This window comes from Marmota marmota, unplaced genomic scaffold (genome assembly GCF_001458135.2).
Source record: "Marmota marmota marmota unplaced genomic scaffold, marMar, whole genome shotgun sequence".
Lineage (NCBI taxonomy): Eukaryota > Metazoa > Chordata > Mammalia > Rodentia > Sciuridae > Marmota > Marmota marmota.
Window position 1 is genome coordinate 44,714,675 of NW_026000026.1, and position 14,459 is coordinate 44,729,133.

General features: G+C 34.7%; 1 protein-coding gene across 1 annotated transcript in view; it reads right to left on the reverse strand.

The window, feature by feature from the left end:
- Ralgapa2 (Ral GTPase activating protein catalytic subunit alpha 2) overlaps window positions 1–14,459 on the reverse strand; it is a 293,361-nt gene that overhangs the window by 192,382 nt on the left and 86,520 nt on the right. Inside the window, exons 15-18 of the mRNA XM_048811857.1 lie at window positions 14,007–14,244; window positions 10,680–10,844; window positions 6,947–7,087; window positions 400–534 (exon numbers count right to left, since the gene is read on the reverse strand). Of these exons, the coding sequence (XP_048667814.1) occupies window positions 400–534; window positions 6,947–7,087; window positions 10,680–10,844; window positions 14,007–14,244 (679 nt within the window). The remainder of the gene's footprint in view (window positions 1–399; window positions 535–6,946; window positions 7,088–10,679; window positions 10,845–14,006; window positions 14,245–14,459) is intronic.

Consider the following 14,459-nt stretch of genomic DNA (forward strand, 5'->3'; position numbering starts at 1 on the left):
TTTTCAACCTCAGCAGTGTTTGGAAGTTGCTAGTAAACTTTTCCACAAGTCTGGTCAGCTTTCCATTCTCATTTTCAACTTCCACAGCTCCTCTCACAGCCCATTCCTCATTTCCCCTCATGCTGCCCCCCTGCTTTCTACATAATGTGCTATTCCTTCTGCTCTTGTCTAGGAATATTTTCTGCCTCCTTCTTACTCTAGTCATTTGCCAAACTTGATATATTTTTAATAAATATATTAAACAATGAAAACATTTCATTGGTAGAAACCACATCCTTGTACTCAAAAAGTAAATTCCCTCAAAATATATTCAGAATAAATGTAGAAAGGAATACTCTCTGCAGTTCCCCACCTCCAACCAGAATCTACATTCTGAATCAATAACTGAAGAAACCGCACCTTGAGAAGAATCTGAGCACAGTGGCTCAGTGATGTCAGATGTGCTGCTGCTCCGGAGGACCTGTTGCTGTCCCACCATGAGATGACCAGACTCAGCTACAGGTGCATTTTCTGACTGTTGACACTCCTCCACTTCTGTGAGCATTAACACAAAAAATGAAGTGTTGTAGCTTAAGATTTTTAAAAATATTTTCACCATTTAAAAAAACAGATTTAAAGAATTAAGTTTTATTAATTTTAAGAATTAATACTTTTCCACAAAACCTTTGCAGTAAGATAATTTGTATTTATATCATCAAGTTTCCTATCCTTGTTAACACTAATATTCCACTCCAATAATATATTTTCCTTTTAAGTTCTACTCAGCTTTTTATTTTTAAATCAAAGTAAAGGGTGAGAGGGTGGTGAAAGCCACAAAAATGATTGAGAGCTGTAAGTCACTTGAAATTTCAGGGGCAGAAAGTAAAAAAAGATCCAGTAACTTGGGAGATGCACAGAGAGGACAGTTTATATTTGAGGACAGTAGAAAGTCACACACACATACACACACACTAAAGGAAGATGAAAGAAAACAAGAATTTCAACTGTTATTCCTTTTACCAGAAAAGTGCACAACTGACCAAAATAAAACTCTGTTTAATGGTGCATATCGCTAATGGACAAAAAGATCTCTTGGTATATTTATAGACCTAATACACATATGACTATAATAAAAAAATAACTGAGTACTGATTCCTGGATAATCTCCACCAGGATTATTACTAACTATGTTGCCCTGGAGAATGAGTTTCCTCTTAGCTCATTTCTAAAATGCATAATTCATTTTAATATCTAAAGGCCACCTAAGGCATTGGGATAACCACTCTACCTTCTCTCTCTAGAGTTAGGGCTTTGAGGTTGTATCATCTTTTTTCTAGGTCATTTTATTTGCCTTCTAACTAGTCACTATCCCCTTCTTTTTGCCACTCTCGTATGTGTGCTCCAGAGAGGTGCCTCTAAAACAAAGATCTGTCTATACCACTCCTCTTAAAACCCTGCGAGGCCTTCTATCATCAGGGGGTCAAATCTGTGCTTGCTGGGGTAAACAGAGTCTTCTAGATTATATTATCCCACATAATGACCCCCCCCACTCCCCACAAAGAACTGGTAATTTCTTTATTCTCAGCAATAGGACCAACTTGGCACCTTCTGCTCTCTTCCTCCTGCTATTCACTCCCTATGTTAACCCAGCCATGTTCCTTTGCCCCTCCTGTCTATGCTACTATGGGCACATCCCCCTATAGGTCTTGCTTTGTGGCTACGCATGTAAGATCCACCGCTCTGTTCCTTAGCACACTCTATATTCACTGATGTAGTTATAAAACTTTACATCCACATAATCATGACACCATATTTTCCAAATTTTTTAATCAGCTAAAGTTTCACTGCTACTAAGAAAAGACTGATTAAAATTCAGTCTGTATTATCTTACCTGGCTGTGTCACCCAGTTCCTCACTAGAAATGGAGGCTCACTGGCAGTGAGCCTCCCTCTGTATAGCCCTTTCTATACTCCAAGCCATAAGTCAAAGTGATGGCTCACCTCAACCAAGAAATGGTATACATGATGATTCTAAGTTTAACATGCAGGAATTCTACAAAGGGTCGCTGCTTTATTTTTTCTATCCAAATGAAAATTCCATTTACTATTATATTGATACAATTACAAGACTTCAAAACTATGAAATTTGTGGGATCCTTCCTTTAAGATTCAAAGTTCTACACTACAATCTAAATTTGGATGCTGATCAGAAAGTGAGCTTGGAGTGTAAGAAAACATAGGCTAAGGTTCCAGGAGGAGACAGACTCATTAAAGTCTCGTTTTCCCAGATTTTCTTTAACTTCATCTTAAGTAGCCAAGCACTGATCATTTTTTTCCATGGAGAAGCACAGAGCATATGTGCGATTTTGTTTTTAAAAAATAGCTACACATCCTAAAGCACAAATCTCTTTCTAGTGTCTTCAGCGTTAGACAATCAAAAACATATGACACCATGAGCCAGCCCTTCATCTATCTTCTTTCATTGTTTATTCTAATTATGCAAGATGCAGAAACCTTGTAAGAAGAGAATATATTTGTTAATGAACATTCTTTTAAATCTAACATCAGTAGAGGGCGCCCAAGAGCTTCCTAACTTTCTAAAATATAATTGGCCAGTGCCCATTTTGTGGATAGTGGCAAGAGCAGTGGGTTTTATTCTCTTAATCTGATGCCAAAATTGGTAGATGTTGCTTTCTGGAGTATGAGCAGAAGCAAATAAAAGCCGAGCCAACACTGGCAGCTTCCTTCTAAAGATAAAGAACACCGCCATCTGGTGGGATACAATACAGCCACAGCACCATCCCTTCCAAATTAGAGTGCCCCCACTGGTCCTCAACATAGCAGACGGAGGAAGCGCCTGCCACCACCAGCTGGTCTGTCTTCCCAACAGGCTGGCCTAATGCAGCTTTTAAAGCTTTGTTTTTGCAAAACTGTCAGGAGAGATTTCTCAAATGGAGGAAGCCCAAGCTATAGAAATAACTGGAAGAAGCAGGAGTATCAGTGATTGAAGTGGAAGAAAGGTGACAGCCACAATGCCAAGTGCACTTGTTGTATTGTCAGAGCTCTGAGCTACTCCTGTAGTTGACTATCATGAGACAGGGTATGGGAAATTTTCAATTATTCTTATCCCACAATTTAAACCCAATTGCCTGTTTTGTAAGTATACATCATTTCTTGGGCTTTTTTCATTCTTTGCACTAAGTATGCACTCAATCCATGCTTTCTAATATATGAAAACATGTTCATGAGGCCTTTCTTTTTTAACAGATCTTGGGCTCCCTCTGCTGGTATTTCATTTGTTAAGAAAGGGCAATTTGTGCTAAAGTTGCTCCCATCCTAGTGTCAGCTGTAGCAGTCATTCTTTTATAACAAATGCAGGTCATTTTAACACTGATAAGAAAATATCAAGATACAGAATTATGTAATATTCAAAGTTGAAAAATAGTGATCCACAATATAGAAAAATTACCTGATAAATCTTAGCTCTAATGCATCTTCTGTTTTGAATGTCACATAATAATTGTTTTGAATCACTTCAAAGAACTAAATTCTGGCTCAATTCACCAATTCATTTACTGTCTCAAAAGCCTAGTTAATCCCAATAACCCAAATTTTAAAAGCACAAACTTTCTTGTCTCTTGATGGTATAAATTACTCAATATTAAATACTTCGCTTCCTAAAGCTTTACTCAGAACATCAAAAAATGATCAATAAAGGATTACTTAATTTTTTCCCACTGAGAAAAAGAATCATCAGGATTTAATGAAACCAAATGTATAAGCTCTTAATTAACTTTTATTTTTTCCAGATATCTGAATATTTTCAAAGTAATTTGAAAGTTAAGACTTTCTTAATCAATCTTATTTAATGGAATGAGGCTCATGTTTTACTAATCAAAGTTCTGGGTTCCAGTTACCCTTATACAACTTAAACTTATAAAAAGCACAGTAGATATATATTCACTCAACATTGAGGCTTCTCACAAGATCAAGCTTTCCAAAAGTGAGTCAGCCCCGGTCCTAACAGACAATGAGCATTTCCCCAGAGCCTACCAACAAGATGCAGAAGCAGCTAAGTGAGGCTTCCCATTAGGTCCCTTAAGTCTTTTTAGAATAAGGGAAGATAGCTGATCCTCTAATTACTACAATTATAATATTCCCCAAAGAAAAATAAAATCTACCATCTGCACAGCCTGTGAATGCAACAGACTGATAAATGACCCAACATAAAAAGCAGATTAAATGGCAAAACAGCTACAAGAAACTTCCCACAAAGGAAAAAGTGTGTGTGTGTGTGTGTGTGTGTGTGTGCGCGCGTGTGTGTGGGCGCGCGCACGCTCGTGTGTTTAATGTAGCTATTCAGCAATTCATATTAATAAAAACAGGTTGGTTGTGACTCTTCCAAAGAACAAACACCACATCTTTCCCCCTCAAAGACAAATAACTCTACCAAAATTATGTCACCACCAAATAGAGTCCCCAAAGGATCAGAGTAAATGTAATTATGGTTGAAGGTAATTCTCTATTGCTTATGTTACTAAAACAATTTTTGTGAGTTGACCGGTCACACAGATTAAAAATAAAAACAAGAAATATTACCTTACGTGAAAACAAAAGCAGTAATCATTGATATGGTAAGGAATTCAAGATCAGAAAATAAATTATAAGTGTCTGAATATTATCTAGCAATAGTTTATCAGGATATGCCCATGTGCCAACCAGTAGAGGACGTATACTCTAAGACTGAGGACTGATATACACTGCTCTTGGCCCCATCTCCTAACAGGACAATCACAAAGAACAACAGCATCATTTTAAGTGATAAAGAACAACTGGCATCAGACTGAAAGAAGGAGCTTGATACTGTAGTTGCCAGATCAAAGAATAGCAAATTGTTCTCAAAAGTCACTATGCCCTAAGTCCCTTCACTCTATGTGCTATAAAACCAGGATGGCAAAAGCACAATAATGAAGACCCAGACCAGTCTTCTTCATTTCACCCCAAATAAGTGTTTTACCCTTAGCACTATTGATATTTGAGGCCTGATAGTTCTTCATTCTGGGGCCAGTCTGTATATTGTAGGTAGTTTAGCAGTGTCCCTGACTTCTACCCACCAGGTGCCAGTTGAGAATCACTGCTCTAAATATTGAACTTCTGTTGGAACTGTTTATACAGGAACCAAGAATCTGAGTAAAATAAAATGTCAGACTGAATGAGTACAAAAGATTCTAAAATGAAATTACTAACAGGAAGAGATTTTTGTGAAAACATTACACACAAAATAAAACTAGTAAAAAATTAAAGTGAAACAATATGAAAATTAAAGAAACTGTAAAATAAAACTTTTCACCACAAAAAAACTTCTTTGAGTAAGTACAAGCCAAATAGGAAGCAAATTTGTTTAAAGTATCTTTTTAATCACCTCTAAACAGTAATGTTTTCTGGAAAAACCAAATAAACAGTTAAAAGTTATCAGTAAGTTAACCAATGGATAGCCATTTCCCCAAGTACCATTCTTATTATTTTTCACCATCAGTATTTACTAAAGAGTTATCTAAGAAAGGCTGTAGTCATCAGTCTCAGTAAAACTAACTGCTTCCTTCATAGTCTGTAAATGAAATAATATGGTATTATTTTATATACTCATCACTCAACTTAAGCTTTAATTTTGTTTTAGATAAAGCAATTTTTAAATATTTTCTTTTAGATATAATGACAGTAGAGTATATTTTTTGACATATTGTATATACATGGAGGATGAATTTCCATTCTAGTGGTTGTACATGATATGGGGTTACACTGGTTGTGCATTCATATATGAACATAAGAAAACACATCCAATCCATTAATTTTGTTGTGCCAAACTACAATATGATATGATTTAATCATAGAAAGCCACAATTAGACTATCTTCAATATTTAATAATACTAATCTATATTCAAGATTTCTGAAAATACAGAGTATGAAAATATTTCCCTTTGATGAGAAAATTGTTTATATTAGAATCACTGAAAAATATCTAGACATAGATGTAATTACTCACTGAAGAAAAGTAAATATTTTTGTAATGGTGGATATACCAATAATCACTTTGGTACTATAATAACTTTTTTAAATTGATACACAATAATTACACATATTTATGATGTGCAGTGTTCCTGATTCATGTACACAATGGATAATGATCAGACCTGAATAATTAGCATCTCTATCAAAGTTTAAATTTTAATCATTTCTTTATGATGAGTACATTCAAATTCCTCTGAGCTAGCTATTCTGAGATATTATTAACTGTATTCACCCTACTATGCCTGGTACTGTGACATCTCAGTAAATCAAGAACCGTATTTTGAGTAAACCACAAAAGACTAATTTCAATTTCAATTTCAACTGGCTGAAGTCCAGTAACAAAATGTTTCTTTTGCAAATTAGCTCTTTTTAGTTTTTAGGGTTTTTTACTTAAATATCAATTATCAGTATGAGTCTCCGTAAACTGATGATTACTTTATATATAAATTATTTATATGACTTACTATCCCTAAAGAAGTCTTACCTGCATAACTTTCCAGTTTATTGATATTTTTGAAAGGCACAGTTAGCATTTTAACACTGACATATTATAAAATTTTATGAAAATTCCCTTACTTTCTGTCAGCACTCTAGAGGAGACACAGGAAGGCATGCATCATCATATTTCCCCCTGTTAAAAATTATGGGCTAAAAAAATCCTCTATCCTTCTTCATTATGAATGTAAGACCACTGGCGTTGCAGAAATTTTTCTTGACCAATCACTACAAAACTTCTAACTACACAAAAAAATTAACTTATATTCATTGGACTTTAACACAAGTGCAATGGTGAGGCACCCATATATGATATGTAGGTATTAACAAAAGAAGCAAGGCCCAGAGGCAAGCAGGAGGAGCTCGGAGACATTGATGGACACATGAGAGAGTGTTACAGTACCTGACAGCCTGTGAGAGCAAGAGGAGTAAGAGAGACCAGGTAAGAGAGCGCTCACGGTGTGAAGGAGGAGCGGGACGCTTTTAGTGGCAGGCAAAGCCTCAGAAAGGTAGACACAGTTGCTGATAGACTGGCTTCGCTTAGCTTCCAGGAGAGATAAAGTAATAATTATGTCAGAAGCATTATCAAGAACGTTCACTACTTTTTTATTACTATTTTTCTGGTCTCTCTTTAAATACTTCAAGGAGGTCATTTTAAACTTTAAAGGAAGTCATACAAAGTACTTTATTAAATTGTAGTCTCAAAATACAGCCAACTTTCAATTGCCCTGATAACATAGAAGAATAAACAATAAAAAAATCAATTTTATTTTGGAATGTTTTATATGTTTAGCATCTTTTCTTCTATTGTGTATCAGATTCAAATTTGGGTTGATTATTCAGTCAGACATTACAATAGTTTTTCCCTTCCTAAAGGACACACACAAAAAGACACAGTGAGAGAAATCTGGCCTAAGATTAAAATTCTTCTACAAGTAATAAAAAAAACTAAGAAATTGGTTTGCTGAAAGCTGACTGTATTCAAAAGCAAATCATCTAATAGATTAAATATCCTAAAAGCTCAAGAATGCGTGACAATCAAGTTGAAATTACAAGATTTGTTATTTGAATAAAAGGTAAAATCTCCATGAAACCTACCCTTTTATATCATATTTCATGCTTATTAAATCCATAGTTTATTAATATCAACTTTATGATGTTCTTAAGTTTTCTGTACACCTCTGGTCAAATAAATATTTGAGAAAATGGACAGATACAGGAAGAGAACATGTTTCATATATATAAAACCAAAGTCAACAAAAATCCATTTCATCCTTAGAATATAAGGTTTATTTGATGTTTTATTTTATGTATCTTTATAAATCATGAATAAAATAATAGTGGCAGATTTGTAAAAAGTGAAACAAACTTTTTAGTTTACTGTTCCTTCTCCCATTCTTTGCCTATTAGAATTAGTAAAAGGATGATCTGTAAAGTGATTACAGTATAATTTACATGTGTGTGAAGATACTATGTAAATGACAACATCCATGTAAATGTCAAACCCACTCACTTTAAATTTCTTAGTAGATTTGCTCATCTCTCAAAATGTTGGAAACTTTTTGAGTGTTGTTTAAAAGTTTTCCTTTTATAAATTAAATGTTTAGGCATTTCTCTAAAATTGATCACTAGAAATTGTAGAAGTAATAAAATATAGGATATTTTTATATAAAAATAAAGACTTGCTTTGATTTTTGTCACATTTTAGGAATCCAAACTCATCATCATTCATACTTAGGGATAAAGTTTTCTTTTGTAAGTTTTCCTTACTTAAGACTCCTTGCAGGCCTTTAAAGTTATAACCTAGTGCACTCTCTAAACTAATTGTCATTTTTCCACTTTGCAACTGCTTATTTTATTTTTCCTTCATGTTACCATCAGTGATATTTTCTCTACCTAAGAAATCTGTAGGGAAAATAATTATATAATACTCTTAAATCATCTTTTATTGCAATTAGGGAAAGCAAAGTCACTTTCAAATGGATCTTCCATAATTACCATTACTATTAAAATGATTACTACTAAAAGTAGTAAAAATAACTTCATGAGCTGGTATTCTCTCATAAAAATGTGGCTTCCACAAAAAATAAGTGCTACCATGAAAATATTTTGGGCTTTTTTTTTTAATAAAAGGTGAGTTTTTATATAACATAAAAATAAAACTGAATGCCAGGTATGGTGGTACAGGCCTATAATCCCCAGTGACTCGGGAGGCTGAGGCTGGAGGATCACAAGTTCAAGGCCGCAACTTAGCAAGGTTCTCGGCAACTTAGAAAGACCCTGTCTCAAAACAAAAAACAAAAAGGGCTGGGGATGTAGCGCAGCTGTAGAGTCTAATTTCCAGTACCAAAAAAATAAAACTGAGTAAAATCACAACATTTAGTTCATGTAATTTTAAAAAACATCATGATATAATAAAATCCTTAAAGGCCATTTTTTTAGAGATAACAAAATAATTCATGATATTTTATATTTTTCAAAAAGTAAAATGAAATAAAAAATGTATGTATATATGTACATAGATATAGATTTATAAAGATGATAGATTTATCCAGCTGAACATCTTCATAATCTTTCAAAGGCTACAATTCTTACCTTCTAAAAGTCTAATTAATCCTATAGAGGCCAAGCTTATGGTTTTAAAAGATATATTCTATAAATACTTTCACACGATTTTGTACAAGTACTTGATTTTCTAATGCCATGGCTTCTCAGACACCTGAAAGGGCTAATAACAACCTCACTGTCATAACTGCTCTAAGTATTTTCTAAAGCATGCTGATGCCTCTACCATATTGTTGGTTTAAAATACCTGCTGATTGTTAAGATGCCATCTCTTTAGTGTCTATGTTTCGGCGAAGTACAGTCATATGGAACATCTGATGTACAATAGTTTGTTCCTCATTAACATGTGAGAATAAAATTTAAAAATCATAGTTTTTAATTTGTTAAATTCACTTTTATTATAATTCAAAGATGGTAGGGAAAGCAGGAAGTCTGGACAGCTCAGGCAGGATTCCACCTTTATTTGTCACACACTTCTGATCTTTTTCTTTAAGGATCCAATGGTAGAAGAAAGGAGTGTTTAGGAATTAGAATTAAAGGGAAATCAGTGAATGGGCACACTCAAAACCGCCTGTTATCAGGAATTGGGTCTCTCCTCAGAAGAGAAGATGAAAGAAAACAGGGAGACTATGAGAGGTATATAAATAAGGTGATAGTTACCAGCAAATGCTATGGCAAAAAGCATGAGAAAGTTAGGGTTAAGGCATATCATATTTTCATAAAAATGCCAACAGGACCCTAAACCATGTATACTAATCTTTTAGTAAGCACTGTAAAGTATGTTCAGCTTAACAGAATCCTTGCTTTATGGCCAGAGGATCTGATGATTTCCTGAAATCAATAAGCTGAGTATCAATTATAATTACATGGCATAATTGATCATAAAAACTATAGGAAACTGGAATACAGTTGTTTGAAACCTAAGGTACAGCCTCAAAGTTAACGGGGAGGAGGGAGCTTTATTGGTCTTTATTAAATATTGGATACGAGTTTCCTTTTAAAATATTTCTCTCTTTATTTTAAGAGGAAAATGTTGCAAAGCAATTTGATTAACTGGGAGCTCTTGGTCAAGTTGTTAATTCAAATAGACTATAAAGACAACATCTATAGGAATGAAAAGATCAATTTTCTAAGGAAGCAAAAAATGAGAATGTCTCCATCCAGTCTTGAAAACTAAGAGTATTTGTCTATTTTTCTTTGCCAGAACCACTTAACACACACTCTTTAGATGAACACTGTTTAACAATGACAATAATGCAACTAATGATAGATTTGTTAGGAATCCACTTTCTTCAAGGTTCAAACAAGACCACTATTTTCTCTATTTTGCACAAATATCTCATTCAATATTACCATCTCCAGTTCTTTTCATAATGGAGAACTTAGAAATATTGAAAACTGTGATCTGAAAAGTAGCCTGAGCAGAAAATTATAACGATACAGAGAATTTCATTTAATAAAAGTGCTAATATTTGAATTCTGGGTAGAATTTTAAAATACTGTGTTCCTATAAACCCATTTTAGTTAACAATTAGATTTTAAAGAAATATTTAAACAAAATAAATGTTTACCAGTTGCTTTCTGGCGAACAATATTCCTTGCCTTTTCAACTCCTGGTGCTCCAGAAGTGGTGGCACTCCTAAATCGCATTGGCTCAGTCACATCTGGGTGGCTCCGCCAGCTGAGAGAAAAAGATCTCCCCACAGTTGTTCCTTTCTGAGAATCTATAACACAGCCTGATAAATGATAAGGTGAGAAAAATAAACTGACTTCATCATCATTTATTTCACAGCTGGTGCAGCTCAGCAAATGGCATATATACAATGAAACATAACTAGCAGGTTCCCATGCTCCAAATTAGGTAATATTTCCCCATACGGCAATTTAGGAAGTTATTATAACTAAATATTCCTGTTGCCAAAGTATTTTCAATTATCTTGGAAAATGTATCTTCATAGTATTCATTTCAGTATACAAAGATATTAATAAATCTTTCTCAGTACAAAAACATCAAATGATGTTAAATCACAGTTCCCAGGACACTTCAAAAACAAATACTTACAAACCAAAAACCAGAGATCATGATGTTAGAATAGTACTACATCCTCTAGGCTCCAACTGTTCCACAATCCCCTAATAAATATATGCCTATAAACTCTAATGTAGATTTGGTCAAATAAGCAAGATAATAAATAAATAAATAAATGATATATATTTATTATATATTTTATATTTTACATATATACACACATATATATATGTAAAATATAAAATATAAAATCATAGTTTAGAAAAAGCTCTTAAAACTATAAGATTCTGCAGATTGTATTGAGATTCAACTCAACTTTTTGAGATTCAACTCCTTTTCTCTCATATTTCTCTGGTCAATTATTTCAATGAAAGGTCAAGGATCCAAAAGAAAAATAAGAGGAAAACAATAAGGAACTTGAGATTTTTGCATAGGTCTGATGTGGCCAGTGGTTGCAATCTGTAGCTTATTTCCATACCCAGGTTCTTCTGTCTGTGTTTTCTGGTTTCACTGGTCTAGTGAAAGGTAATAAATGTTTATAAGGTAAGTGTTTCTACAATGAATATTTAAATTTTTACAAGAAATACTTAAATCTCTCTTTAGAATAAAGCAATATAAGTTAGAAATATGTGTCACGGTTATTATTTAAATAATTTGTTCTTAACTGTTCTGGAAACAGTGTTTTTAAAATTGTCTTCCTAAGGATATCTCTTCATGTTTGCACAGTGGGAGGGAAGAGAATATTGCAGGGTGGTGAATATGAGTACGAGTGTGTGTGTGTGTGTGTGTGTGTGTATTATAAGGATTTCAGGAGGCAGGGAATGGGGTTAGTTTGAGAAAATAAATCTTTATTTCTTATCTCAGCTCTTTCCCTCCCCCACCTGAAAGGTGCTTTTAGCTGGTAAACTCTCTGCTGGGCCTAGATCCACTGTGTTAGGAAGCCAAGTTCCCAGTTGGAAGAACCCAATCCTCTCAGGCTCTGGTTTACACAGAGGACCTCAGAGCTGTGAAAGAGGACAAGAAGGAAGGAAGACAAGGGCCCAAACTCTTGGCTTTCTGGCTTACTTCAATCCCAAATCTTTAATCTAATATAAGTTATTTCGGAAAGGGATTCTGTTGAGCTTAGAAAGTGGAGAAAAAAGGATCTATTACTAAAAATATGTTAGAAAAATAAATGCACTACACATTCTAAATCTAAACTGAGATTAAACTGTTCCTACGGAATGCCATGTACTTAAGCTACTTTGTTGTGGCTTCTTACTGCCTTGTTTCACTAACTGGGGCTTTGGCAAGCTACTCTCAGACTGCAATAAATATATTGTAAGAATCAGTTCCAATTAATTACATGTTACATAGTTAACCAATCATTGTAATTAGCTCACACTTCCCCATATCCGCATCCCCTGTTGTCCTTTCCCACACTAATCCTGCAGGCTTCATCATGTGACTTATTTTGGTAGCAAAATTGAACAAGCAGAGATTTGAAATGCTCTGAAATAATTGAGCTTGCCCCCTTGCTGCTCCTGGAGCCCTAAACCATCATCTGAACAAGCCCAAACCAGCCTGCAGGGTAGTGAAATGTGGTGCAGTCACATCCACTGCCCTGGCTGTCAGCTACCTAACTCTTAGAAGTAGAGCAGTCTAGCTGACCCTTGCACAGCCTAATTTTCTCCAGAACAGGAATGGATCAAGCAAAGACTAACAGAGTAAATGATCAACTGAGTGCTATCCAAATTGAAAATTCATTAAGTCGTGTTATATTAAGGCACTAAATTTTGGGGGGAATTGTCACATGCAACTGATACAGTCTATATTAAGGTTATTATTGAGTGTAGTCTATTATAATAAGTCATATGTACTCTTTTTTAAAATATTTTTTAGTTGAACATGGAAGCAGTGTCTTTATTTTGTTTATTTACTTTTATGTGGTGCTGAGGATTGAACCCAGTGCCTCACATGTGGAAGGCAAGTGCTTTACCACTGTGCCATACCCCAGCCACTTCATGTGTACTCTTGATGGGGCTTTGAAGGAGAAATTTCTCCTGTCTTAGGATCAAACTACATATCACCTAAGGAAGTGAACTGTTTTTACTTTATGTACTCTGTGATTCTGTATATTATAACACTGCAAAAATGAAAATCAAATTCAAGGATGCCCCTTCCCTACCTTCCCAGCAAGCATATGAGGCTCTACAGCGTGCAATTTGGTATTATAACCATACCTGTAGCTCCTCCCTGCTCATTTTGCCCCATTTCTTTTTACATTCCATCTACTGTACTATATGCATTCCTATGAACTGCCTCAATCTTTACAGAATAAGTTGGAGTACAGATGAGTTTCCCTTGGAAGCATTCAGAATTTCTCCCAAAATTTTCTCAGAAGGCAAACAGCTACATCTTAGTGCTGTAGGACTAATCTTGAGTAGGACTAATCTTGGCTTTGATTTTGGTCTTTATCACTTCTTATGTGATCTAGAATGAATCAATCACTATAAAGTCTATGTACTTCATTTTTTTTTTGGTCTATGTTACCGGGATAATAATAATATCAACTTTGTAGAGTCATCATGATGGTGAAGTGAGATGACCTTCAAAGAACAGGCCATTATTATTATTATTGTTAGTTATCAATATTATCACTGCTACTACTTCTGTCTCATCTTTCTCCTTCCACAGCCTCTTCAGAAACTTGTTGGTCACATTAAGGGAACAGAGTAATACGAGACACAATCTAATGCCACCATTAAAAAGATGTTATTTGGTTAGTTCAGTTCATTATGAAATGTCATGTGTTGATTGCTTCAATGTATAAATACACAATCTTTCCCAGTTCCAGGAATTTGGTGCTACCCTGGGAGAGTGGAAGTACCTTTGCCTCGTTGCTTCTTCTCCTTTTGTTCACTTAATTTATCCAGAGGTAGGTTTGTCATTTCAACTCCGTAAACAGTTCTTGCAAGCACTGCTGTCAAGGAGTCCATTATGTTTGCCCATTCACTGATGAGCTCCTCCCATTCTGTGAGGGAGGACAGTACACCAAGAAAGTCATCCCAGAGCTCTCGAGAAATATACACATAGAGGTTTGCTCGGATCCAAGCCACGATGAGAGTCTAAACCAACCAACAAGAGAATACAATTGGGAGGAAGTATAATTTTTAATAAAATATTTTAAGTTACTACTAATAAAGTTTTAAAACATAAATACTCTTGGATGTTGTTTTTAACTGATCAAAAATCATTTGGCAAACTGTAACCAGGATTTGAGTTTCTGTGAGGTCAGTTACCATTATGAACAAAGCTACTGACCTAGTATTATTCTAGAGCA